Genomic DNA, 27,248 nt, shown 5'->3' on the forward strand with positions numbered 1-27,248 from the left:
GGGCTGGTGAGGTCAGGATGGGACAGGTGGAAGGCTCAGAGGCAACCTGGGAGCCAAAGTGACCTGGGGCCTTCCATCTGTTCTTCTACGTACTTTGTACTGTTTCTGTAGACAGAGAGGGCCCTCACTGGGAGGAGTCCTGGCCTTTAGCAGTGGAGGCCAGAGCCATGTACTGACTTCAGGGTGGGCAGGAGCTCCTGGAGTCACTAACCCGGAGCCAACCCCGCAGAGCCCAGGCCAGGCCCCCACAGCTGTGGTTCTGGTCTGGAGCAGGGAAGTGGAGGATTGCAGGTGCTAAGGTATTCCGGGGGTCCCTTCTCCCCAGACCTGACCCCAAGCGCAGTGTAGCCACCCAGAGCACATAGAGAGATGGGCGTTCAGGCTTTCCGCTCAGCGCGGCCCCTGTGCCCCGGGGGCCCCCTCCCCTGGACAGATGAGGGAACCAGGCCAGGGAGGGTAGGTAAGGAGGTTCGGAGGCAGCCCTGATGCTTCCGGCAAGCCCTTCCCAGGCCAGGCTTGCAGCAATTCTGGAATCAGCAGCTGGACAGTGCCTTTCCACAGTACAACCGGACAAGGCCTGTTGGGGCTGCGGCTTCCCGGCCGGCCGCCGGGTGCAGCAAGGGTGGGCTGTCCGGAGGAGGAGCAGCTTCAGCCACCTTCCCCGGTGGGATGCAGAGGAGACCCAGGCTCTGCCGAGGGAGGGGCGGGCCCACGGACAGGGGGCTCCCTCCAGGCCTCCTTCCCAGAAGCGGCTCCTGTGTGTCGGCCTGCCCTCCTCTGTCAGGCAGCCCGGGGCGGTGGGCTCCGCAGGGACCCGGCCCCGGCTGCCCGGCCCCCGGCAGGCCGGTTCCCATCCCAGGCTGGGAAGTGTCTGTGCGGCCCTGGCTGCCTGGGGGGCTGGCGGCGCTGGCGCGGGGAGGAGGGGCTGGCTGAGCCCTTCGGCTCCGGGCGCCCCCGGGGGCCAGGCCGGACACCGGGGCTGGGGGGGTGGGGATCCGGGGACGGCGGCCCGCCGAGGGGCGCTGGGGCGGGGGCGCGGCGGGGCCCAAGGTCACCGGCCGGCCGGGGGAGGCCAGGCCGCCCCGCGCCGCCGCGCCCCCGCCCCGCGCCCCCGCGGGCGTGTCCCGGGCTCCGGGGCTCGGCGGGCCGGGCGCGGGGCCAGCGCCCGCCTCCCGCCGCTCCCGCGCCCCGCGCTCCCGCGGGCTCCGGCGCGCGGCGAGGCGGGCGGGCGGGCGGGCGGCGCGGAGCGCGGCCCTGGGCGCCGGGGCCGCGGGCGCGGGCGCGGGCGGCGGGCCGGGCCGGGGCGGCGGCGCGGGGGGCCGGGCCCGCCGCTGACGCCGCTGTCTCCCGTGTCCGCGCCCAGACCCTCCTCCCCCGCGCCCCCGCCGCCGCTCGGGCCCTGGTCGTGGCGCGGCTGCCGCACGGTGCCCCTCGACGCCCTCCGGACGCGCTGCCTCTGTGACCGGCTCTCCACCTTCGCCATCTTAGCCCAGCTCAGCGCCGACGCGGTGAGACCCCGACCGGGCCGGGCGGGAGGGGGGGCTGAGGGGGGGGAGGCGGGCGCGGGGACGCGGGGGGCGCGGGGAGGCCGGCCCGCCGCGCCGAGGGGGGACCCCGGGAAGCAATGGCCGCCTCTCCTTGCAGCGCGGGGACTTTGGAGGCACAGGCCCTGCGGGGAGAAGGTGGGGGGCGGCCGGGGCGCCCCGGGGCCGGGCCGGGAGGCACCGGGCTGCACCCCCACACTGGGGGCACCTGCCGGGCCGGGGAAGCCGCTGCCTGCTTCTCCCGGCCCCGGGTGCTGCACCACCTTCAGTGGAGCCTTGGTGAGCGGAGGTGGCCGTACCCCCCCACCCCACGTTCCCAGGCAGGGCTCCGGGGGTGGCTGAGGCTGCTGGGCCCGGCCCAAGTCCCCAGGCGGGCCCCACTGTCTCCGGGGCCTCCTTTTTGTTCCTGTGATTCTTGTGGGGGCTGCCGGTTTCCATGGTGACGCATCCAGGGCGGCCAGCCGGCAGGGCCTGGGTGCCGGGCTGGCCCATGGGACAGGACAGGCGGCCGGGACGGCCCGGCCCCTGCGGGGCAGCAGCTGGGGGCTCACCCTGCCTCTGCCCGGGCCTGGGGCGCCGGCAGGGCCAGCCCGCACAGGACCCCGTCCTTGGCTGTGGGGTGCTGTGGCCGAGTCCTCCCAGAGCTGAAGCTCCAGCCTCGGGGTGGCCAGCCCTCCCTCCTCTCCTCTGAAGAGTGGGGAGAGCAGGTCATACCCTTTTGGAGGTGCTGGTGGGTCAGAGCCAGAGGGGCCTGTAAGTCACTGCCATGGAACTTGGAGGGAGGTGGGGAGCTGAGGCCCAGGAGGGGCCTGGAGGGCTTGGTGTGAGTGGGCAGGGCAGGGCTGCACCTTCCCGGCCTCCTCAGGGCCCACCCCAGAGGCTGCATGTAGATGGCACACATGAAGGCAGCAGGCCGCCGCATGCCCCCCGGGTCCTTGCAGGTGACCTGGACCGCACTGACCACACAGGGCCAGGCTGTGCTCCCCAGGGGCAGCTCTTCCTTGGGGTGCATGAGCAGAAACACACAGGGAGAATGGAGGTTCTGTCCCGGGTCCCCTTCTCCCAGGTCAGGGTCAGGCTGTAATAAGTCAGCATGGGCACCAGCGATACAGGCTTGTCCCTGATACACTGTGACCGCGGCTGGCATTCCCCCCGCTGAGCCTGGTTCTCCCCTGTGGAGACCCATGTCTCAGAGGTTTTCGGGAGGAGCACTGTGGGCACGGGCCGAGTCCCGGAATGTGTGGTGGCCGGGTCATGCGCTCATGCCACTGGGGAGAGAGTGGTGGGCTCAGTCCCGGGGCCTCCAGGCAAAGCCGAGGGTGCCAGCTACCCGCAGGAGAGAGGAGGCTGCTCCTCGGGGAGGGACAGATGCAGCTGAGTCGGCTTCATGTGGCGGGGGTCAGGGCTCTCCTGGGGCTTCCAGTACCAGGCTGGCGGTCACAGAGGCTTGTGTGCTGGGTGCTGGGACCCTGGCCCCAAATCCTACACAGGACAGTCAAGGTCTCAGCCACACACCAGCCTCCAACCAGAGGCTGTCCGCCAGCCCCCCTGAGCCTCGGCCCCTCATCTGTAAGGGGTGGTCGTCTAGCTAGGCTGTGGGGTCCTGGTGTGGTCCAGCCTGGGCCTGAGTGCCGAGGGGGCTGGGAGGGGAACCGGGGGCTCGGCCTCCACCTGGAACTCAGCAGCTCACCGGCCGCCCGTGCCCTGGCTCCCTTCCCCTCCCTCCCACCCGTGCTGGCCCTGGGGACGAATGAGACCTGCGGCCGCCTAGCAGGCTCCCGACCTGTGTGACACCCCCAGCTCTGAATCCTGGAGGCTCAAGTGAGACCCCGCGCCGCCCCCTACACCGCCCCCTACACCGCCCCCGGCTGGGCTCATCCTCGATGCTCAAGCCAGGGGTAGCCAGGCTGCAGGAGGGGGGGATGGGGAGCTGCAGGCAGCCTCCTCCCCTTGGGAGGGGTTTACAGGAGAGCGTGTGCATCGGGAGGCTCAGAGCTGGGTCCTGGGAGTGTGTGTGCGTGTGTGTGCATGCGTGTGCATGCGAGCGCACATGCACACTCAGAGCAGGGTTCTGAGGGATGTGCGTGAGTTCACCAGCCAACCCCAGCTATCCAGGGAGGTGACAAAGTCACCAGCTGTCGAGGACAGAACATGAGAGTCAGGTGTGGGGCTCGGGGTCAGGAGAGGCCGAGCAGGCCGTACTGGCAAGGCCCCAGCCGAGGGAGGGCTCCGTCCATCCTGAGGGCCGGGGGATGGTAGCAGAGGAAGGCCCGGCCACGGGAGGCGGGCGAGGGGCTGGGTGGGCGGGCAGGCGGCGGTGCCCGCCAAGGGATCTTCCCCGGGACCACCACCCAGACGAGGCCCTGGGATGGCAGTGGAGGCGAGGTGCCCGAGGGCCCCGCGCCAGGGCGTGGGCTGAGGCTGCGGGCCGGGACTGCGGAAGGTGAGTAGCTGCTCTGAGTCATGAGTCACACCTGAGTGGGAGAGCCGGGCGTGCGGGCGTGCGGGGTGCCTGACGCGGGCCACCCGCCCGCCCGGGCATCCGCGCGGTGTCGGTGCGGCTGTCCGCAGGTGGCCGGCCCGCCCAGCCGGGACGCGGCCGGGTCAGACGGCCGCCTGTGCGTGTCTTCAGCCCGGCGCCGGGCAGCCTGGGCCACGTCCGTGGTTTCATCTGTGGCTGTGTCCGGGACTTGGGGTTTCGGGGAGCGTGTGGAGCATTTTGGGTCCTCAGCTGGTGTGGGGACGGCAGGGCCGAAGTCACTCCTCAGGGGCCGGGGCCGTGCAGAGTTCCACAGAGGACCTCAGTAGGGAGTTCAGGAGCAGAAACCAGCAGTAACTCAACAGCAAACAGGGAAGGCCGGGGGGAGATGACCAGGACCAGAGCGGCCAAGGGCAGGCACTGGGGCCCAGAGCCTGAAATCTGGCTCTCGTGGTGTTTTGAGGTCCTCTAGGAGGTAGTGAATTTCTTGGCTGAGGGAAGAGTTCCCAGGAAGGTCAGGAGAAGGGTACTGAGCAGCAGGAATAGTCTGTGCAAAGGCCCCGGGGCAGCACTGAGCTTGGCATGGGAGCTGCTCTCCTGCCGTGCTCTGGCCAGGTTCTGCCTCCTTCCCATGGAAGTTGGGACTGTCTGTCTCTTGCTCTTTAGCTTTACGGTCTTGCCTTTCCCATCCGGTTGGAGTTCTGATCACCCTGAGCTGCAGGCTGCCACCAGTCCCCTCCACACCACGCTGGGCCGGGTAGGGACTGTCCGGAGCGATCCATGACAGCGGGTGGACAGGCGTGCGAGCTGCCAGACCTGTCGAGGGCAGACAGGCAGATGGCTGTGGAAACCGGGACTGGAGCCAACCGCGGCACCAGCACAAGCCACTTGCTCGGCCACCTGCGACCTGCCCGTGGCCTTGGAATATCTGCTGCCCCCAACCTGTCCCTGTCCACCGGCCTCCTCCCAGGGTGGGCCTCCGTTTCTCCTGGGTGAGGGCACACAGGGTGGAGGATCCGGCCCCAGAGGCCCGCCACGGTGCGGCGCAGTACTTGGCAGGTGTCCACCCGGCCACGTTGCCGTCGGAGCGCACACAGAGGGTACCACCCTCTGGCTGGTCACGTGACTCTGTGGCTGAGCTCAGAGGCCTAGGACGGTGGGCGGGGGTGGGAGGGGCTGCCTGCTTTCCAGCATCATCTCCTTCTAGAGGAGTAGACGGGAGCCTTGCTGCCCAGCATGTGTGAGGCGTGGGCTGGGCTCGGGGGCCCTGGGCTGGTGCCTGGCGCATTTGTGCCAGGTGTATCTGTGGCTCGGGTACGGGTGTAGGCAGGTCAGGTGTCTGGCTGTGCCACACCAGGCAGGTAGGCCGTCTCAGGCCGCCCATGTCCTGGAGGGGTGAGGGGCAGGGGAGGCAGGCTGCGTCTCTCCACCCTCGGAGGGCAGGTCCCGCCAAGGCCAGAGGCTCTGCGGATGGACGGTCAGCACAGAGGTGCCCCATGGGGTCCTGAGCCCCAGGTGCTGGGACCCCGAGAGGAGGGGTGCCGCTTTGTTGGGGGCATGTGGTGTCACCTCTGTGTGCCCGCCCTGGGCTGCAGCCACCGGGCAGGGGCCAGAGCCGGCTGGTGGGCACTGAGGTTTTCAGGAGGGCAGAGGCCATCTCCCCTCCCCCTGGCTGGGTCCCGCCGCGGCCCCTCCCCGTTCCAGCCCCGGCCCCCAGCTCTGCACGTGGGAGTCCAGTGTGGGCCCATGCTGGAACTGGGTCCCCGGCGGGGGTGCCTCCAGGACCCTTGTCCCCTTGGGTGGCCTGGGACTCTTCAGCATGCCAGGACGCTGCCCTGGACCCTACCGTCACCCTCAGTGACAGCGGTGCCCGCTGGGGCTGGGCCTTGGGGGACAGGCGGCCCCGGCAGGGTGGGGCCTGCATCTTGGGGTGGCCCAGAGGGGCGGCGCAGGCTGTAGGAAGGACAGGCCCCCAGGACACCATTTTCCTGGGAGGAGTGGGTGAGTGGGTCCTCGTCTGTGTGGTGGGCTCCTGAGCAGGGTGGGGGCTGCTCGGGGGACGGCCGGTGAGTCAGACATAGGGGGCAGCTGGGCACCAGCACCGGGTTGAGGGGCGTGCTGCCTGAGCCCCCTTCCCAAGGCCGTCGTCCGGCTGGGAACCCAGCTGGGAGGGAGGAGGCTGCTGCTTTTCCTCCTCAGCCTGGCTTCCCCGTGGCCTGGGACACCCGAAGCTCCGGCTGTGGGCTGTGGGCTGTGTGCTGTGGGCTGGGCCCTGGCGCTCTGCTCTGCGCTCCATGCTCGGCGTGTGAGCGCATCCTTGCATAAGCTGAGAGGAGCTTGGCAGCTCCGGCGGAGCTGGGAGGTAGGAGGTAGGGGAGGGCCTGCCAGTCTGGCCCACGCGGGGTGGGCAAAGGGGGAGCATCAGCCTGGCCCATGCCAAGCAGGACGAGCTGAGGCCGGAGCGGCAGAGGCAGCAGCCCCATGGGAGTGGAGGAGTGAGCTCCAGCAACAGGGCTGGGGGTGGGAGGAAAGAGGCCACCCCAGGGCCTTTGTAGCAAGTTGGGGGGGGGGGACTCCGAGCCACACAGGAGGGGACAGCAACGACAGGGATATACTGGCCCCAGCCGGAGCAGAGTTGGAGGAAAGAAGAGAGCTCTGGCGAGTGGGGAGAGGGTGGTGAGAGGCTGGCGGTGGGGAAGGGGGCAGGCTCTGGCTGGGACCTGAGCTCTGTGTGTCCACTCTGGAGCTGCCTGCCCAGGCCCGGCTGTGATGGGGTGTGGCAGCGTCTCCCTGAAGCGGCAGGACTGTGAGGAGGTGGAACCGGGTGGATGGCTGTAACCGCAGAGTGGGGGTCACCCTCCCTCAGGCCCGGCCCAGCCGAGCGGCACCGGGCTGGCGGGCTGGCGGGAGGGCCAGGACCCTGGGGACGCGCGTGGCCTTGGCCGGGACCCCCGCCCCCACGCGGCATGGACGTGCGGGCGGTGTCTCACTCCCGCGTCTCTTCTGGTTCCAGACCATGGAGAAGGCCGCCGTGCCGTCGGTGACGCTGATCGTGGGCTGCGGTGTGTCCTCGCTCACGCTGCTCATGCTGGTCATCATCTACGTGTCCGTGTGGAGGTGGGTGCCGCCGGGGGTCCTGCGGGGGAGGTCCGCACGCCTCGGGGCACACGAGGCACCTTCCCCTCGCCCGCCTGCGGCTCCCGGGTGGCCTGCGCCCCCGCGCATCCTCACACGTGAGCCTGCAGGACCGCCGTTCCGACGCAGGAGCTGGCCTGGGCCTGAAACCTCTGCTCACGCCGCCCTCGGGCTGTGTGGAGCAGCAGGGACAGTCGACCTCTGCAGGCCTGCTGGGGCGTGTGGGCCACAGAGCGGCAGTGAGGGACGTGTGCGTAGGAGCTGGCGAGGGGCAGCTGCAGGCTCAGGGGGCTGGGCCCTCATCTCTATGCAGATCTGTGGCGTCTCCGGGCCCACCTGTGTCCAGTCCAGCCCCCCTGAGCAGCTGGGAGCAGGGAGGGTGAGCTCAAGGTCGCTGGGCGCCGGCCGCCGCCCCAGGGGCTGAGCGGAGGCTTGGCTGCTTCCGGATGGTGGCTGCTCTTCATCGGTCGCCGCCTGAGGCCAGCAGGAGGTCGATGGGCTGGTAGGAAAGGGGCACATGACCAGCCCTTCTGGTGACCCGGCAGTCGCTGTCCCATCCAAGGGCAGATTGCCCACTGCTCCTCCCGTGGGGCCCTTTCTCTTCCTGGGGTTGGGGCTCAGAGGCTCTGAACTCCAGCTCTGATGGTTTTCAAAGCACTTCCCTAAACCAGTACTGTGGCCAGCAGGATGTCCCAGAGCTACAGGACAGACAGTGCTGACACAGCCCCCCGAGGAAGTGGGGCACCCACAGGGAGCACAGTCAGCCTGCTGAGGCTCCCACAGCTCTTCAGGGCCATGGCCGGGCCTCCGAGGCTCAGCAGTGGCCCCTGCTACACCTGTATGGCTCTGGATTCCCAAGAACCACAGTGGTGGTGGCAGGAGTCAGGTGACAGTGTCACAGGGACAATGATAACAGTGGAGCTAGTGATGGGGTGACAGTGTGACAGTGATGATGGTGGAGGTGGTGACGGGATCAGGTGACAGTGATGATGGTGGAGGTGGTGGTGATGGGGTCAGGTGACAGTGTGACAGTGATGATGGAGGTAGTGGTGATGGGGTCAGGTGACAGTGTGACAGTGATGATGGTGGAGGTGGTGACGGGGTCAGGTGACAGTGTGACAGTGATGATGGTGGAGGTGGTGACAGGGTCAGGTGACAGTGTGACAGTGATGATGGAGGAGGTGGTGATGGGGTCAGGTGACAGTGTGACAGTAATGATGGAGGAGGTGGTGATGGGGTCAGGTGACAGTGTGACAGTGATGATGATGGAGGTGGTGACGGGGTCAGGTGACAGTGTGACAGTGATGATGGAGGTGGTGACGGGGTCAGGTGACAGTGTGACAGTGATGATGGCGGAGGTGGGTACAGGGTCAGGTGACAGTGTGACAGTGATGATGGAGGAGGTGGTGGTGGGGTCAGGTGACAGTGTGACAGTGATGATGGAGGTGGTGATGGGGTCAGGTGACAGTGTGACAGTGATGATGGTGGAGGTGGTTACGGGGTCAGGTGACAGTGTGACAGTGATGATGGCGGAGGTGGTAGTGACGGGGTCAGGTGACAGTGTGACAGTGATGATGATGGAGGTGGTGACGGGGCCAGGTGACAGTGTGACAGTGATGATGGTGGAGGTGGGTACGGGGTCAGGTGACAGTGTGACAGTGATGATGATGGAGGTGGGTACAGGGTCAGGTGACAGTGTGACAGTGATGATGGTGGAGGTGGTGACGGGGTCAGGTGACAGTGTGACAGTGATGATGGCGGAGGTGGGTACGGGGTCAGGTGACAGTGTGACAGTGATGATGATGGAGGTGGGTACGGGGTCAGGTGACAGTGTGACAGTGATGATGGCGGAGGTGGGTACGGGGTCAGGTGACAGTGTGACAGTGATGATGGTGGAGGTGGTGGTGACGGGGTCAGGTGACAGTGTGACAGTGATGATGGTGGAGGTGGTGGGTACGGGGTCAGGTGACAGTGTGACAGTGATGATGGTGGAGGTGGTGATGGGGTCAGGTGACAGTGTGACAGTGATGATGGTGGAGGTGGTGATGGGGTCAGGTGACAGTGTGACAGTGATGATGGCGGAGGTGGTGACGGGGTCAGGTGACAGTGTGACAGTGATGATGGAGGAGGTGGGTACGGGGTCAGGTGACAGTGTGACAGTGATGATGGCGGAGGTGGGTACAGGGTCAGGTGACAGTGTGACAGTGATGATGATGGAGGTGGGTACGGGGTCAGGTGACAGTGTGACAGTGATGATGGCGGAGGTGGTGACGGGGTCAGGTGACAGTGTGACAGTGATGATGGAGGAGGTGGTGGTGGGGTCAGGTAACAGTGTGATGATGGTGGAGGTGGTGGTGATTGTGGTGATGCTGGTAATGGTTGTGCTGGTAGTGTTGGTGTTTGTGGTGATGGTAATGAGGGAGGTGATGGTAATATTGGTGTGGTGATGGAGATGGTGATGGTGGAGGTGGAGATGGGGTGTTGGGGTTGTGGTACAGGTGCTGGTGGTTGTGGTGATGGTGGTGATGGTGGTGGCTGTGGTGGAGGTGATGGTGGTGTTAGTGATGGTGGAGATGGAGATGGTGATGGTGGAGGTGGAGATGGGGTGTTGGGGTTGTGGTACAGATGCTGGTGGTGGTGAGTTGGTGGTGATGGAGGTGGCCCTGGTGGATGGTGTTGTTTGTGATGGTGGAGATGGCAGAGGTGCTGGTGGCCCTGGTGGTAATGGAGGTGGTGGGTAGTGAAGATGTAGGTGACTGGGGTAGTGGTGGTAGATGTGGTGATGGAGTTGCTGATAGTAGATGTGGTGGTGATGGAGTTGCTGATGGTGGGTGTGGTGGTGATAGAGGTGGTGGTGGTGGAGTTGCTGATAGTGGATGGTGGTGGAGGTGATGGTGATGGAGGTGGTGGTGATGGAGGTGGTGTTGGTGGAGGTGGTGGTGGTGGTAATGGAGGTGATGGTGGTAGAGGTGGTGATGGTGGAGTTGCTGATGGTGGGTGTGGTGGTGATAGAGGTGGTGGTGGTGGAGTTGCTGATAGTGGATGGTGGTAGAGGTGATGGTGATGGAGGTGGTGGTGATGGAGGTGGTGTTGGTGGAGGTGGTGGTGGTGGTAATGGAGGTGATGGTGGTAGAGGTGGTGATGGTGGAGTTGCTGATGGTGGAGGTGGTGGAGGTGGTGGTGATGGTGGTGGTGGTGATGGAGGTGGTGGTGGTGGAGGTGGTGGTGATAGAGGTGATAGTGATAGAGGTGGTGATGGTGGAGTTGCTGATGGTGGAGGTGGTGGTGGTGGAGGTGGTGGTGGTAGAAGTGGTGGTGATGGATGTGGTAGTGATGGAGGTGGTGGTGGATGGTGGTGGTGGTGGAGTTGCTGATGATGGAGGTGGTAGTGGTGGAGGTGGTAGTGATGGTGGTGGTGGTGGTGGAGTTGCCAATGGTGGGTGGTGGTGGTGGAGTTGCTGATGTTGGAGGTGGTGGTGGTGGAGTTGCTGATGGTGGATGGTGGTGCAGCTGGTGGTGATAGAGGTAGTGCTGATGGAGGTGGTGGTGATGGAGGTGGTGGTGGTGGAGGTGGTGGTAATGGAGGTGGTGGTGATCGAGGTGGTGGTGGTGGATGTGGTGGTAATGGAGGTGATGGTGGTAGAGGTGGTGATGGTGGAGTTGCTGATGGTGGAGGTAGTGGTGGAGGTGGTGATGATTGAGGTGGTGGTGGTGGTGGAGGTGGTAGTGGTGGTGGTGGTGGTGGAGTTGCCGATGGTGGATGGTGGTGGTGCAGTTGCTGATGGTGGAGGTAGTGGTGATGGAGGTGGTGGTGGTTGATGTGGTGGTGATGGAGGTGATGGTGGTAGAGGTGGTGATGGAGGTGATGGTGGTAGAGATGGTGATGGAGGTGATGGTGGTAGAGGTGGTGGTGGAGTTGCTGATGCTGGAGGTGGTGGTGGTGGAGTTGCTGATGATGGAGGTGGTGGTGGTGGTGGAGGTGGTAGTGATGGTGGTGGTGGTGGTGGTGGAGTTGCTGATGGTGGATGGTGGTGGTGGAGCTGCTGCTGATGGAGGTGGTGGTGGTGGAGTTGCTGATGCTGGAGGTGGTGGTGGTGGAGGTGGTGGTGATGGAGGTGGTGGTGGTTGATGTGGTGGTGATGGAGGTGATGGTGGTAGAGGTGGCGATGGAGGTGATGGTGGTAGAGGTGGTGGTGGTGGAGTTGCTGATGGTGGAGGTGGTGGTGATGGAGGTGGTGGTGGTGGAGTTGCTGATGCTGGAGGTGGTGGTGGTGGAGGTGGTAGTGATGGTGGAGTTGCCGATGGTGGATGGTGGTGGTGGAGTTGCTGATGCTGGAGGTGGTGGTGGTGGAGGTGGTGGTGATGGAGGTGGTGGTGGTGAAGTTGCTAATGGTGGATGGTGGTGGTGGTGGAGGTGGTGGTGGAGTTGGTGATGGATGTGGTGGTGATGGAGGTGGTGGATGGTGGTGGTGGTGGTGGAGTTGCTGATGGTGGAGGTGGTGGTGGTGGAGGTAGTGGTGGTGGTGGTGGAGGTGGTGGAAGATGTGGAGGTGGTGGGTGGTGGTGATGGAGGTGATGGTGGTGGTGGTGACGGAGGTGGTGGTGATGGAGGAGGTGGTGGTGGAGGTGGTGGTGGATGGTGGTGGTGGTGGTGGAGTTGCTAATGGTGGAGGTGGTGGTGATGGTGGTGATAGAGGTGGTGGTGGTGGAGTTGCTGATGGTGGTGGTGGATGTGGTGGTGGTGGAGGTGGTGGTGGTGGAGTTGCTGATGGTGGAGGTGATGGTGGTGGAGGTAGTGGTGGTGGTGGTGGAGGTGGTGGAGGATGTGGAGGTGGTGGGTGGTGGTGATGGAGGTGATGGTGGTGGTGGTGATGGAGGTGGTGGTGATGGAGGAGGTGGTGGTGGAGGTGGTGGTGATGGAGGTGGTGGTGATGGAGGAGGTGGTGGTGGAGGTGGTGGTGATGGAGGTGGTGGTGGATGGTGGTGGTGGTGGTGGTGGAGTTGCTAATGGTGGAGGTGGTGGTGGTGGAGTTGCTGATGATGGAGGTGGTAGTGGTGGAGGTGGTAGTGATGGTGGTGGTGGTGGTGGAGTTGCCAATGGTGGATGGTGGTGGTGGAGTTGCTGATGTTGGAGGTGGTGGTGGTGGAGTTGCTGATGGTGGATGGTGGTGCAGCTGGTGGTGATAGAGGTAGTGCTGATGGAGGTGGTGGTGGTGGAGGTGGTGGTGGTGGAGTTGCTGATGATGGAGGTGGTGGTGGTGGTGGAGGTGGTAGTGATGGTGGTGGTGGTGGTGGAATTGCTGATGGTGGATGGTGGTGGTGGAGTTGTTGATGATGATGGTGGTGGTGGTGGAGTTGCTGATGCTGGAGGTGGTGGTGGTGGAGGTGGTGGTGGTGGAGGTGGTGGTGATGGAGGTGGTGGTAGTTGATGTGGTGGTGATGGAGGTGATGGTGGTAGAGGTGGTGATGGAGGTGGTGGTGGTAGAGTTGCTGATGCTGGAGGTGGTGGTGGTGGAGGTGATAGTGATGGTGGAGTTGCCGATGGTGGATGGTGGTGGTGGAGTTGCTGATGCTGGAGGTGGTGGTGATGGTGGTGATAGAGGTGGTGGTGGTGGAGTTGCTGATGGTGGTGGTGGATGTGGTGGTGGTGGAGGTGGTGGTGGTGGAGTTGCTGATGGTGGAGGTGATGGTGGTGGTGGTGATGGAGGGAGTGGATGGTGGTGGTGGTGGTGGAGTTGCTGATGGTGGAGGTGGTGGTGATGGAGGTGGTGGTGGTGGAGGTGGTGGTGGTGGTAGCATCGATAACGGAGGTGGCATGATGGTTGGGAGAAAGGGCAGATCTGGGCCTGGAGAATGACACACATCCCTGGCCCCTGTTGTGGATGAGGCCCCGCGGGGTGCCAGGCTCAGGTCGCGTGCTCTCCGCAGGTACATCCGCTCCGAGCGCTCTGTCATCCTCATCAACTTCTGCTTGTCCATCATCTCCTCCAACGCCCTCATCCTCATCGGGCAGACCCAGACCCGCAACAAGGTAGGCTGCCCGCAGACTGCCCGCCTCATCTTAGGTGGGGGAGGGCGCCCCCGCAGGGCTCCCACCCTGGGCGGCGTGGTGCCTGGCAGTTCCTGGTGGGGCCCCTCCGCTTGCACCTCTGTACCTGTCCTGTGGTCCCTAGACGGTCCTTGGCTGGCCCAGCCTGGGGGAGGGGCCTCTGCTTCCTCAAGGGGCTGCCTTGATGGGTGGGGTTGGAGGTACCACAGGGGAGAGAGAGGAGGAGGTCTGCCTCAGGACCTCCGTTTGCAGCACTGTCAGCTTGTCTGTGACAGGCTGTGAGGCCTTGGCGTGGACATGCCCTCTCGGCTTCCACGTCACTGCCTGCCCAACGTGGGGGCTTGAACTGGGGCTTCTGAGGGAGCCCTGGGCTGCCACTTGGTAGGAGCTGGAGAAGCAGGGCTGTGTGTTCGTGGCAGTTCATAGATCTCACATGCCCTGACTGGCAGCTTCAGCCCCCACATCCACCTGGCACCCCCACTGCAGGAGCTTGGGTCTCGCTCCCCACCAGCTGAGGGCCTGGCCCTAGGCTGCTCCTGGGGGGCTGGCCAGGGCCAGAGGGCACCTGCCCAGCCTTCTTGGACGCCCGCTGTCCAGGTGGTGTGCACGCTGGTGGCGGCCTTCCTGCACTTCTTCTTCCTGTCCTCCTTCTGCTGGGTGCTCACCGAGGCCTGGCAGTCCTACATGGCTGTCACCGGCCGCCTCCGGAGCCGGCTCGTCCGCAAGCGCTTCCTCTGCCTGGGCTGGGGTGAGCGGGGGTGGCCAGGGAGAGGGCGGGTGGCAGGGTGGGCGCAGGGGTGGCGGCATGCTGAGCGCCCCGGCGCCCCCGTCCTTGTCCCCGTCCTGCCGGTGCTTCCTGCCCCTTCCTAGGCCTGCCGGGCACGCGTGGCAGTCAGGCCACGCTGACTGGACGAGCCGTCCAGTGGTGTCTGCCTGTCCTGTTCATGCTTACGCTGAATGAACACAATGCCTGTTTTATGTGGATTTGGCCTTTTCGTTTCCTTGATAACTGGGCGTCTCATTCTCCTCATTGTCCCGTCTTTGTCCTCTGCCCAGCTCTGGCACTGGGTGTCCCTGTCTGTCGGGGACATCAAAGGCACAGCCTTTCCCCCCTTGTCCACCGGTGCGGGGGGCGGTGGGGAGGGGAGAACTCACAGCCTCCTTCCTCCCCCTCCCCCCACAGGTGGAGGTGACGGGGTCAGGGGTAGATTGGGGGTGGGGTTGATGTCCCTCCTTCCGGTCCTTCTTCAGGGCTCCCTGCGCTGGTGGTGGCCATCTCCGTGGGATTCACCAAGGCCAAAGGCTACAGCACCATGAACTAGTGAGTTGGGCAGGTGGGGTACAGGACAGCCACATGGCGTCCCACGCCTCCTGTAGCCCGCAAGGTGTGTGGGCTGGCCAGGCCTCCCCTGGCTGGCTGGCCGTGTCTACACTGCTCCCAGGGCCCAGAGGTGAGCCCTTGCACCCAGCTGGCCAGCCTCTGCCTAGTCTACAGGTGGGGTAAGATGGTGTGGACCCATCCAACTGGGGGATCGGGGGGTCGCCCTCCGTATGCAAGCGTGGCGAAGAGGAGGCCCCAGAACAGTCAGACACAGCAGACACCCCCACTCCCAGGACCCGCACTGCAGGGCAGGCATGAGTCCGTTCCACAGACAGCAGTGCTGATGCCTGGGCCAGGTCCTGGGGCCTTGAGAGCCAACCAAAGCACTTGGGGCTACCCTAAAGGAGTCTGGGCCTTGTGGTAGAGCGGGAAGACCATGTGCTCAGGACGGGGCTGGGAAGGAACAGAGACCTGTGGGGATGCAGGAGAGGGAGCAGAGTGGGGGCATGGCTATGGGCATGGCGATGGGCCAGGATCCCGGTGGAGACCCTGCAACACACCGAGTGACCCCACGGCTGCCAGCGGTCCAGGGAGTGGGAGCGGGGACTGGCGCGCACCAGGCCAGCCAGGGTGTGAGCGCATAGCCCGGAGCTGAGGCTAAGGGACCCCTGATGCCAGGTCAGGAACGAGTGCGAGCCTCTGGAGGGGAGATGGGGGTTCTGAGCGGGCCTGTCCCCAGTGCTGGGCCCGTTTCTCATCTGTAAGTGGAGGCTCCCGAGAACCATGTGCACCACGCGCCCTCCCCGGTCCCCAGCCCCTGACCTTCCCACACATCTCTGCCTGGGAACAGCACTGACCTGCAGTCTCTTCCGCAGCTGCTGGCTCTCGCTGGAGGGGGGACTGCTCTATGCCTTCGTGGGACCTGCTGCCGCCGTCGTGCTGGTACTGGCCTGCCCGCCCCCTCCCTCCCCACTCCTGCCCCTCGGCTCGCCTGCCTCTGGGCTACCCTGGCGGAGACATTGCTTGGGGCCCCGCCCCGGGGTGTGGGGGTCACAGAGGGGCCTGCTCCCAGCCCCTCTGACCACATGGCAGGCTGCTGGGGTAGGGCGGGGAATTGGCTCTGAATGAGCACAGTTCGCCTAATCATTGAACAGTGCAGGCTTGGTTGGTGATTAGAAATGGGGTGGGTGACAGGTGAACAATGGGAGCCAAGGGAGAATGCATCTTAGGTCCAGGTCACAGGCATCCACTCCCAGCCCCCAATCCCCAGCGTGCTGTGGGCGGGAGCTGCTTGTCTCAGGGATGGGAGCCTGCCCAGGGCCATGGACCTCTTCACTGCCTGGCACCGAGCCCAGTCCCCATACCTGCCCCGGGGCGGCAGGGAGCCCCAGGACCGTGGACAGACAGGGAGCCCCAGGACCGTGGACAGACAGGGAGCCCCAGGACCGTGGACAGACAGGGAGCCCCAGGACCGTGGACAGACAGGGAGCCCCAGGACCGTGGACAGACAGGGAGCCCCAGGACCGTGGACAGACAGGGAGCCCCAGGACCGTGGACAGACAGGGAGCCCCAGGACCGTGGACAGACAGGGAGCCCCAGGACCGTGGACAGACAGGGAGCCCCAGGACCGTGGACAGACAGGGAGCCCCAGGACCGTGGACAGACAGGGAGCCCCAGGACCGTGGACAGACAGGGAGCCCCAGGACTGCAGACCCAGCTGAGAAGGGTTCTGCTCTAGCTTGCTCCACCCGTTACAGTAGGAGCTCAGCACAGGCTGGACATGGTGGACATGAGGCCCTGGGTGGCTGGCCTGCAGGATGTGAGTGGAGTCTAAGGCGGTGGACAGAGGCAGTTGGCAGCATCCATGGGGTGGACCCTGTTCCTTACTCCTCAGAGTTGCCCAGATGGACGAGGCCAGGACACCCAGCACCTGGCAGTGCCTCTGTGGGGCCTGGTGTCATTTAAGGGTGGAGGCTGGAAGGGGTGTGTGGCCGACTAGGTTGGAGCTCTGTCTGTGCTGGGCCTCACCCCTGCCCCCACGGCGGCCGTCCCTCCAGGACGGGGCTGTGTGGAGCCTGCTGCTGACTGGTAGTGGGGACCAGGACCGCCCACCCTTTCCTCCTCAGCAGTTAGTCAGCTGGGCCACACCCTAGCAGGCAGACCCATGGACATGTGTGTGGACTCTGGAGTTCTAGGCGCCCTACCTCGAACCCCAGGGGCCCGGCTTGGGACTAGGGCCGAGTCACCCTTTCTGTAGTGTGAACCCAGGGGCCTGCAGTTCTTTGCCTGGAGGTGAGGAGCAAGCAGATGCCCTGGGAGAGACACTCGGGGTCCCCAGGGTTCAGAGTTGGCTCGTGGGGCACAGCCCCAGCTCCTGTCTTGAGCTGAGGACATCCTTAGCCCTGGGCAGCGTGGCGGAGTCACCTGAGGCTGAGGCAGGGGTGGAGCAGGGGAAAGGTGGGGCAGGGGGGAGGCCGGGCAGGTGGGAGGCCGGGCAGGGGAAAGGTGGGGCAGCGGGGAGGCGGGGCAGCGGGGAGGCCGGGCAGGGGGGAGGCCGGGCAGGGGTGCCACTTGCTGTGGCTCCTCACTGGCCAGCCGTGGGTCTTCCTGGTGGCAGCGCTGGAGTGACCTTGGTGCTCTACCAGGCACCGGGGCGTGGCTGCAGCTAGCTGCTGGGCACCTGGCCCATGCCCGCCTCTGCCCGGCAGGTGAACATGGTCATCGGGATCCTGGTCTTCAACAAGCTCGTGTCCAAAGATGGCATCACGGACAAGAAGCTGAAGGAGCGGGCAGGGTAGGCCCGGGCTGCCCTGGCACCTCGCCACCATGAGCTGGGAAGTCCCAGCTCCCGCCCGCCCGCGCTGAGCCCCCGCCGCTGCGCTGCAGAGGCCCCGCCACCCCCTCTGACCCTGCAGGGCTGAGGTCCCTCGGAGACGGAGACGCAGCCAGGCCCGCCTCACGCGCTGCCTCTGCTTCTCTGTCTGTTGTTATGGGGGCGGGGGAGGGGGTCTGTGAGATCCCCAGACTAGAGGTGCTGTTGCTCACCGGCTCAGTTTGGCCAGGGGCCCCCTGCTGCTCACCATGGGTTTCTGTGGAGGACAGTCTGAGCAGGGGAGGGGCCCTTGGGCACCAACGCGGTGCCTGGCCAGGAGAACAGAATGGCCCTGGCACCAGTAGGGTTGCAGGAGGCTGGGCGGAAGCCCCACCCCCTCCAAGCCCTCTTCCTCCCCTGCCCGCTCTGTCTCTGTCCTTCTGCTGGTATCTGCGTGGGGTCCTCCCCTGCCCCCCCTCTGTGCCAGTGTTGCTTGGTGTCTCTGTCTCTGTCTCTTCCTGGCCCCTCCTGCTCTCCCCCGTGAGCAGAGGCAGCAGAACTCCCCCTGGTGCTGCTGGGTCCTGTCCTGGGACCCTATGCAGCAGGTGTGGGGAGGTTCTGGGCTCGGAGCTCAGCATCTCTGCGGCGGAGGCCCGGCCCTCATTCCCTGCCCTCAATCCTGGTCTGTGAGGCGCAAGATGGAGCAGCCTTCTGCGGGCCTTCCTACCACCCACACTGCAGGACCCCACACACACTGCGGGACCCTACACACACTGTGGGACCACACACACACAGCAGGACCCCACACACACTGCGGGACCCCACACACACTGCGGGACCCCCCCCACACACACACTGCGGGACCCCCCCCACACACACACTGCGGGACCCTACACACACTGCGGGACCCCACACACACACTGCGGGACCCCACACACACACTGCGGGACCCCACACACACTGCGGAACCCCCACACACACTGCGGGACACTTGCCACACACACACTGCGGGACCCCACACACACATCCTACATGCACACTGCGGGACCCCACACACACACACACTGGGGGACACCCATCACACACACACTCACTGTGGGACACCTTCCACACACATACACACACACACACACTGCGGGACACCTACCACATACACAAACACTCTGCAGGACACCTGCCACACACACACTGCGGGACACCTGTCCCCCTCTCACACCACTGCAGGACACCTGCCACACACACACCCCCCACACTGCAGGACACCTGCCACACACACACCCCACACTGCAGGACACCTGCCACATACACACACACACCCCACACTGCAGGACACCTGCCACACACACACCCCCCACACTGCAGGACACCTGCCACACACACACACACCACACTGCAGGACACCTGCCACACACACACACACCACACACTGTGGGACACCTGCCACACACACACACACACACACACACACACACTGCGGGACACCTGCCACACACACACACACACACACACACACACACTGCGGGACACCTGCCACATACACACACTGCGGGACACCTGCCACACACACACCCCCCACACTGCAGGACACCTGCCACACACACACCCCCCACACTGCAGGACACCTGCCACACACACACACCCCACACACTGTGGGACACCTGCCACACACACACACACACACACACACACACACTGCGGGACACCTGCCACACACACACACACACACACACACACACACACACTGCGGGACACCTGCCACATACACACACTGCGGGACACCTGCCACACACACACACTGCGGGACACCTGCCACACACACACACTGCGGGACACCTGCCACACACACACACACACTGCGGGACACCTGCCCCCCCCACACACACACACACTGCAGGACACCTGCCACATACACACCCCACACACTGCAGGACACCTGCCACACACACACACTGCGGGACACCTGCCACACACACACACACACACTGCGGGACACCTGCTACATACACACCCCACACACTGCAGGACACCTGCCACACACACACACTGCGGGACACCTGCCACACACACACACACACACTGCGGGACACCTGCCCCCCTCCCACACCACTGCAGGACCTTGGACACACTCCAAAGAGACCACAGCGCTCCACGTTTGGGACCCACGCCACACAGCCCACAGACTGCAGCCGCTCTAGCCGTCAAGGCCGTGGTGGGCTGAGCACTCCCCAGCCCATCTTTGTGCCCTGCTCTTAGAGTAACCATCGAGACACATTCTGTTTTCTGTTTCCGTCTTCCAGCTGGGTAAACTGAGGTTTAGGAGTGTGACTAGCGGGTGGAGGGTGTGCAGGAGCTCACCTGTGGACGCTCTGGGCTGGTAGCTACCCTCCTGGCACAGACAGGCCCACTGGTCATGCGTACGTGCACCTCGCAGTTACATCTGCGGGAGGTGCTGCCCAGGTCAGATGAAGGCGGAAGGGCTCCCCTTCTGATGAGCCCTTCACAGCGCTGGCAGCCGGGCCTGTCCTCATAGGGTGGCCACACAGATAAAGCTGCACAGGATGAAGCGGTGGTATGAGCTTCTTTGGGGGCCTGCTGCTCAGTGTACGTGTGAGAGCTGCAGTCAGCCAGACACCGGCACCTGCAGCTCAGGCTGTCTGCCTTGCCTTCCGGCCCTGGGTCCCCTGTCCACGTGCGCCCCGCACCCTAGACCGGGTCCCTCAGCTGGCCAAGAGCTGCAGCCGCCTAGCTGGTTTTGCTCTTTTCTGTTGCCCTGTTTGCTTTCGCTTCAGCCTTTTGATTTCACTTACAGTCGGCCGCCTGCGCGCCCACTCCTGAGTGCTGAGCATGGAGCCTCCCCATGTCCCACGCCACCTCCCTCCCACGCTACCAGGAATGCCTCACTAGTGCCCACCCCCCCCCACCAGGCAGCCCTGCAAGTCCGCACTCTCCAAAGTCAGACTTCTTTGTTTTATGTTTTTTCTTTATTTGCTTTCATTTCTGCCATTCCCCTCAGGGTTGGTGGGCAGCACCCTGTCCTCTGCCCCCCGGCTCCTGTCCTCTGAGTGCCAGGCTGAGGGAGGCACTTGACACAAGTGGGGGTGGGCAGGTCTGTGCACTGCACCCTGAGCGCCCTCCCCTGCACTCAGCCTGCCAAGGAGCAGTGCCCCCAGCAAGTGTGTGTGAGAGGGAGTTCTGGAGCTGAGTGAGCCTGTGTGAGTGCAAGTGTGCGTGCAGCGTGTACACTTGACTGGCTGCGTGCAGGCGTGTGCATGTGTGGGCAGTGAGCCTGTGTGAGTGCAACCATGCACTGTGTGCATGTGACTGGCTGCGTGCAGGTGTATGCATGTGTGAGCAGTGAGCCTGTGTGAGTGCAAGCATGCAGTGTGTACACGTGACTGCATGCAGGTATGTGCATGTGTGGGCAGTGAGCCTGTGTGAGTACAAGCATGTAGTATGTGCACCTGACTGCGTGCAGGTGTGTGCATGTGTGGGCAGTGAGCCTGTGTGAGTGCAAGCTTGCAGTGTGTGCATGTGACTGTGCATGTGTGAACAGTGAGCCTGTGTGAGAGCAAGCGTGCAGCGTGTGCATGTGACTGGCTGCGTGCAGGTGTGTGCATGTGACTACGTGCAGGTGTGTGCATGTGTGGGCAGTGAGCCTGTGTGAGTACAACCATGCACTGTGCACGTGACTGCGTGCAGGTGTGTGCATGTGTGGGCAGTGAGCCTGTGTGAGAGCAAGCTTGCAGTGTGTGCATGTGTGGGCAGTGAGCCTGTGTGAGAGCAAGCTTGCAGTGTGTGTAAATGACTGGCTGCGTGCAGTGTGTGCATGTGTGAGTAGTGAGCCTATGTGAGTGCAAGCATGCAGTGTGTACACCTGACTGCATGCAGGTGTGTGCATGTGTGGTCAGGGGCAGAGGTGGGAGACTCGGCATGTGCAGAGTCCACACGTGGAGAGTACATGCATGGAGAGTATTTTGAGAACTCAAGTGGGCAAGTGTGAGCATGGGGCATGGGTGTGAGTGATGGTGTGTGCATGTGTGTGAGCGTGTGCATGTGGATAAGGCACTGTGTATGTGACTTGCAAATGTTCAAGTCAGAGTAATGGCATCCTGGGCGCTGGCCCCTCCATGCCTGCTCCCCGCTGGGCTTGAGTCCAGGGTTCCCTGTAGGACATGGGTGTGGGCCCAGCAAGCATTGCAGCTGCTCCTAGAGCCCCCATGACCCTCTGCCCCAGGAAGTCAGGGGGTTGGGGGCTGGACCCCCCTGAGCAGGGTGTGTGGAGCTCCTGCACACACACATGAGCAGTGGGGGCAGTGACCCGGACCCCCACCCCAACCTTCCTTCAGCAGCTCTTGGCTCCTTTCATGTCGGGCTGCTGTGCACCTTTCCAGATCTTTCTGTGCATGCCTGCACCCCACACAGCCCTGCTGTGGAAGCAGTGCACTTGGGGAAGTCATTGACAGACCCCCCCACCCCCCGGCCGCAGGCCAGCTGCCAGTCTGAAGATGTCAGCCGCACACCCGGCCCCTGTTGGGAGTCAGAGAAGACGCAGGGGCAGCCAGGAGGGAGTGAGGGCCATAGCTCAAAGAACGTCTGCTTCCCAAGTAAAGCAAGGGGATGTGGGGCCCGCTGGCCCGGTGGGGAGGCGGAGGCCGAAAGGGGCGTTGGTCAAAGGTGGTGATGGGCTTTGTGAGCCCCTGTGCCCACCGCAGCTCTGCAGGCCACTGCCCCACCCACCCAGCCTCAATGGCAGGGAACCTGCAGGGCTGAGTCTGAGACCCAGGAGGCCTTGGCTGGGTGGAGCCAGGGAGGCAGCCGCAGCTGAGTTGGGTGGGGACACTGCAGCCGAGACCGGCAGATCACCAGGGCAGGGTCACCGGAACAGGACCAAAGCCGGGCTGGCTGGGCTGGGGTCAAGGTGAGGGGACAGCTAGGCGGGCTGTGCTGACCACTGAGGTCAGGAGATGAGGGCAAGCGGGCACCACACCTGCCACCCCAGCTCCTCAAGAGGTGGGGCCAGCGTGGGTGATATCAGACAGAGCTGTTTGCGCCTCCACCTCTTTGGAGGGGACAGAGGGGTGACCATGAGAGGAATAAGTGGTGCTGACCCCTGGGGACCCGGCAGGGGCTGGGGGGTGGTTCTCCAATGAAGGAGGCCTCTGACAGCCATGGTGGTGTTGAGTCAGGACCAGGGCACATTTCCTGAGCACCTGCGCCCAACGTGCCCATCTGGCAGCAGGTGTGTAGCTGGGCAGGGGGAGTGGGGGGCTGCCTGAGGGGTAGGGACACCCAGGGTGGACCCACAGGTGACTGATAGGGCACTGGAGGCCCGGGAAGGGGGGTTCCCGGAGAGGAGGAAACGCCTGTCCGCTGTGTTTCTGTCTGTGTTGGCCTCCTCTCACCCCCTGGCTTTGTCCAGCTGTCCCGTCCACTGTCTGTCCTGTCTCCCCTCAGCTTTCTGCCCCTCCCTTTCTCCACATTCCTCGCTCTCCCGCTGTGGCCTGGCCAGCATGCCTCCTCCTTTGGCCATCTTGCCCTGCCATGTGGGACCTGAGCCCTGGAGGCTGGAACCAAGGGGTCTCGGCGCCCCACCCAGCTCCCAGGATCCCATCCCCTTCCAGTCCACATCCCTGTCCTGTTTCTAGATAGTCAGGAGGTCTACCCTCCTGAGCCCCTGAGTCCACAGGCACTGCCGATCTCTGCTGCAGCCCCCAGGTCTGGGATGGAGGGAGGGTCTCGGGAAGGGGGAGGGCAGAGCTAGGCAGGAGGAGCCGTGGGGCGGGGGGTGCCCGCAGCTGACGCGCTCCGTCCCCAGGGCCTCCCTGTGGAGCTCCTGCGTGGTACTGCCGCTGCTGGCGCTGACCTGGATGTCTGCTGTGCTGGCGGTCACCGACCGCCGCTCCGCCCTCTTCCAGATCCTCTTCGCCGTCTTCGACTCTCTGGAGGGCTTCGTCATTGTGATGGTGCACTGCATCTTGCGGAGAGAGGTGGGCGCGAGCACCCCACGGGGGTGGGAGGAGGCGCCGCTGGCCTCCCGCAGACAACCGGCCGGGTGCATGGTCAGGGCATCTTCCAGCACTCATGGGGCAGACAGCCCCATCTTCATGAGGTTTGTGGAGCAGGAGGCCCAGGGCAGGTGCTTCTGGAAGTTTCTGGAGCTTTCCAGAAAATGTCAATATTGGGTTCTCACCAAACTGTCCCGAAGGCCAGCAGTAATGAGGGAGTTAAGGGGCAGTAATGAGGGAGATGTGTCTGGACCTCAGAGATGGGTGCACTGGGGGACTGTGACTCCCCTAGCAGCCAGTTAGGATGCTGAGGGCAGAGGGGCTTCACTCCCTTTCTTCCTGGAACTTCCTAGAACCCTGCTGTGGGAGTTTTCAGAGGTTCATGGGCAAAACAGCCGGTGGCCTCAGCTGCAGGAGGCAGGGATGTTGGGAGTCCGGCAGCGTCGCCCCAGCCTCCTGTGCTCCCGTCCTCTGCAGGTCAGGGAGCTGGGCGCCTGGGTCCGCCCCTGCCGGGGCCTGCTCCCAGGGAGGAAGAGAGCCTGAAGTTCCCGAGGCCCAGCCACACAGTGCCCCTGTGGCAGAGCCCACAGCTCTTCACGTGCTCACGGGGCTGCCGTTGGGGTTGAAAGGTGGGAGCAGGGACGGCCACTGAGCCCACCGGGAGGCATACTGCAGGCAGGAGGGAGCGGGAGCTCTTGGGCCTCTCCCGCCATCCCAGGAGACACGGTGGCCGCAGCCACCTTGGCCCCGCGGCACTCGGCCGTCTCCGCAGCACTGAGCCGGGCCCTGGCAGAGGCTCAGGCTGGCCCCACCACACTTTCAGCTGCCCGTCTGTCCAGAGGCCACACTCCTGCCTCTGCCCCCTCCCTGGCCTCCCGAAACAGAACTGGGTAGCCTCCAGAAAAGAACCAGAAACATCCTGGGGAGAGAAAGGGCTCGGGAACTCCCCTGGAGGGGGCACCTTCCACCCCCAGATAGAGACTGGAGAGAGAGTTCTAGAAGAGCTAGACGGCGGAGTCCAGAGGCCCGCAGAGGAGCGCAGGAGCAGCAGGTCAGACGGATGACCTTGACAGGGAAGAGTGGCCCCGCGGTAGCCTGGCTCCCAGAGTGGGACTTGCGTGCAGCGTCATGGTCAGGAAATCCAGAGGGGGGGGAGGCCAAGAGGCCCCACAGTCTCCGCAGCCCCTGGGAGTCACTCACTGTGGGCCCTAGCACTGGGCCTGGGGTGACCGCTGCTCCCCTGTCCTTCCTCCTGTGAAGACCCCTCTGGATATCTGGTCTCCGCCTCCTGTTGACAATCCCCGTCCTGGCTGAATGGCCGGCCCCAGCCCCTCCCCACGGCCGTGTCCCTGGGAAGTGATGTCCCTTAACTGGACATGTCATCCCCAGGGACATGCCAAAGAATGCTGGGGACGCTGGGGTGCAGTTGGTCCTGATGGGTTCTCAGGAAAGCCCAGAACCCGAGTGGCCGTGTCACTGACCCTTCTCCCCTCCCCTGAGCCATGGGTGGCACTTCTTGCGGCCAGTGTGGGGTGCTTCCCCCTGCAGGGCCCACTGACGCCCCCGCCCTCCCCAGGTCCAGGACGCTGTGAAGTGCCGCGTGGTGGACCGCCAGGAGGAAGGCAACGGGGACTCAGGTGGCTCCTTCCAGAACGGCCATGCCCAGCTCATGGTAGGACTGGGGGCTGGGGAGTAGGCACCCTGCTGCCGGCGGGGCCTCCACATTCTCCCTGAGCCTGGATTAGACCTGGTTTACAGTTGCAGAAACTGAGTCTTGCCAAGGTGAAACCCCTGGGCCAGGTGTAGGGCTGGTGTGGGCCAAGATGGTGAGTGTGGACGGGGCCGTGCCTGCGCCCGGCTGCACGGGGCCGCCCCACCCCGGGCCTCACCCCAGGTCACCCTGGCACCGGGCTCCTGTGTGACTTGCCACACCCTGCCCAGTGGCCCTGGGCCCTGCAGTCCAGACAGTCCACTCACCGGACCTTCCCCACCCCTCACTAGAGGGCTGCTTCCACCCTGGTTCACATGCCTGGAGACTCAGGAGGGGTGCGGGTCCTCCCCCGCCCCCAGCCTTGTCCTAGCTCTGCCCTGAGGAGTGGCCTCAGGCTCTTCCCTGGACCTCAGCATCTCTGTCTAGAAGGAAACAGGTATTGGGGTATAGGATACTCTTGAGCACACAGCTTCCCTGTCGCTGACATTTCTCCAGCCTAACCTCTGACCTCCAGACAGCTTGACTCCTGCCTTTGCAGGGAAGGACCCTGTGGTGAGGCGCTAGGTCTCTAGATGAGCTCACAGTGTGGGGAGCACTGCCCCCCTCCCCCTGTGTGAGGAGCACTGCTGCTCCCCACCTTTGCCTGTCTCCACTCTACTGCTGTCCCGAGCTGTGGTGGGGACCAGGGCTCTGCCTGAGCCCTCCTGGCAGCCAGCAGCCCTGCTGCAGCAGGATGGCTGGACGCCAGCCACTCCACCGGCCTCAGAGGACATGTGTGTGTTCACACAAACACATGCAATTCACTCATGCATGCAAATATACATAAACAGGAGCTTGCACATGTGTAAGCCACAGCACATGCCTCACAATTCATGTCACACATGCAGACACCTGTGATGGCACAGGTACACACGTACACCATGAACCTGCAGACGTTCACTGTGAAGGTGGGGATACACATGCATACTGTGAATGTGCAGACACCCATGAAGGCATGGGTACACACACTTACACACTTCGAACATGCAGACACTCACCTGTGAAGCCACAGATACACATGCACACACCATGAACACACACTATGAACATGCACTCACCTTTGAAGGTGCAGTATACACACACACACACCATGAACATGCAGACACCCGGGTACACATGCACACCGTGAAAGGCCACGGGGAGTCACGCCCCACACGTCCAGCACATGCAAGCTCTCAAGAGATTGTGTGAATACGTGGGGGTGTGGCCTCGTGAGTGGGCTATAGACACGCATGTGCACGCTCACAAGCACTTGTGTGAATGCAGAAGTGTGGCCTGCACATGCACGCCATGGACATGCATGTGCACATTTGTGAGCACTTGTGTGAGTGCAGGCGCACAGCTCGTGGGCAGGCCGTGGATGAGCACATGTACACACATGAGCACCCATGTGAATGCAGGGGCCTCCTGGCAGGCATGAGCATTTGTGTGAATGCAGGGGTGTGTACTCCTGGTGGGCATTTGTGTGAATGTGGGGGCATGGTCTCCTGGGTGTGCCACCAACACACACGTGCACGCTCGCAAGTACTCGTGTGAATGCGGGGGCATGGCCTCATGGGTGTGCCACAGACACACGCACGCTCGTGAGCACTCGTGTGAATGCGGGGTGTGGCCTCCTGGCAGGTTGTGGACACACACACGCATGCTCGTGAGCACTCGTGTGAATGCAGGGTGTGGCCTGGCAGGCCATCAACATGGACCAGCCTTCTTAGGGGCACAGCACAGTGCACACCCGCGTGGACTGCCTTGCAGTTGTGAGCAGGCACGCGGGTGCACGCACAGGAGCTGTGGCTGGGGCTCCGCGGTGGCACGCGGGTGCCCGCACAGGAGGTGTGGCTGTGGCACGCGGGTGCCCGCACAGGAGGTGTGGCTGTGGCACGCGGGTGTGTGCACAGGAGCTGTGGCTGTGGCACGCGGGTGCCCGCACAGGAGGTGTGGCAGTGGCACGCGGGTGCACGCACAGGAGGTGTGGCTGTGGCACGCGGGTGCACGCACAGGAGGTGTGGCTGTGGCACGCGGGTGCCTGCACAGGAGGTGTGGCTGTGGCATGCGGGTGCCTGCACAGGAGGTGTGGCTGTGGCACGCGGGTGTGTGCACAGGAGGTGTGGCTGTGGCACGCGGGTGCACGCACAGGAGGTGTGGCTGTGGCACGC

The 27,248-nt window shown here is 64.1% G+C and overlaps 1 protein-coding gene across 4 annotated transcripts in view; it reads left to right on the top strand.

Annotated features, from left to right (window-relative positions):
- The window catches only part of LOC138806034 (adhesion G protein-coupled receptor B1), a 79,869-nt gene that overhangs the window by 46,702 nt on the left and 5,919 nt on the right, over positions 1-27,248 (top strand). For all 4 annotated transcript variants that reach the window (XM_069991493.1, XM_069991494.1, XM_069991497.1 and 1 more), the window contains exons 18-26: positions 1,364-1,508; positions 7,037-7,140; positions 13,087-13,189; positions 13,805-13,955; positions 14,459-14,528; positions 15,404-15,470; positions 17,237-17,322; positions 23,156-23,327; positions 24,922-25,017. In XM_069991493.1, coding sequence (XP_069847594.1) covers positions 1,364-1,508; positions 7,037-7,140; positions 13,087-13,189; positions 13,805-13,955; positions 14,459-14,528; positions 15,404-15,470; positions 17,237-17,322; positions 23,156-23,327; positions 24,922-25,017 — 994 coding nt within the window. The remainder of the gene's footprint in view (positions 1-1,363; positions 1,509-7,036; positions 7,141-13,086; positions 13,190-13,804; positions 13,956-14,458; positions 14,529-15,403; positions 15,471-17,236; positions 17,323-23,155; positions 23,328-24,921; positions 25,018-27,248) is intronic.

Source organism: Dipodomys merriami, unplaced genomic scaffold (genome assembly GCF_024711535.1).
Source record: "Dipodomys merriami isolate MVZ:Mamm:240054 unplaced genomic scaffold, mDipMer1.0.p SCAF_4, whole genome shotgun sequence".
Classification (NCBI taxonomy): Eukaryota; Metazoa; Chordata; class Mammalia; order Rodentia; family Heteromyidae; genus Dipodomys; species Dipodomys merriami.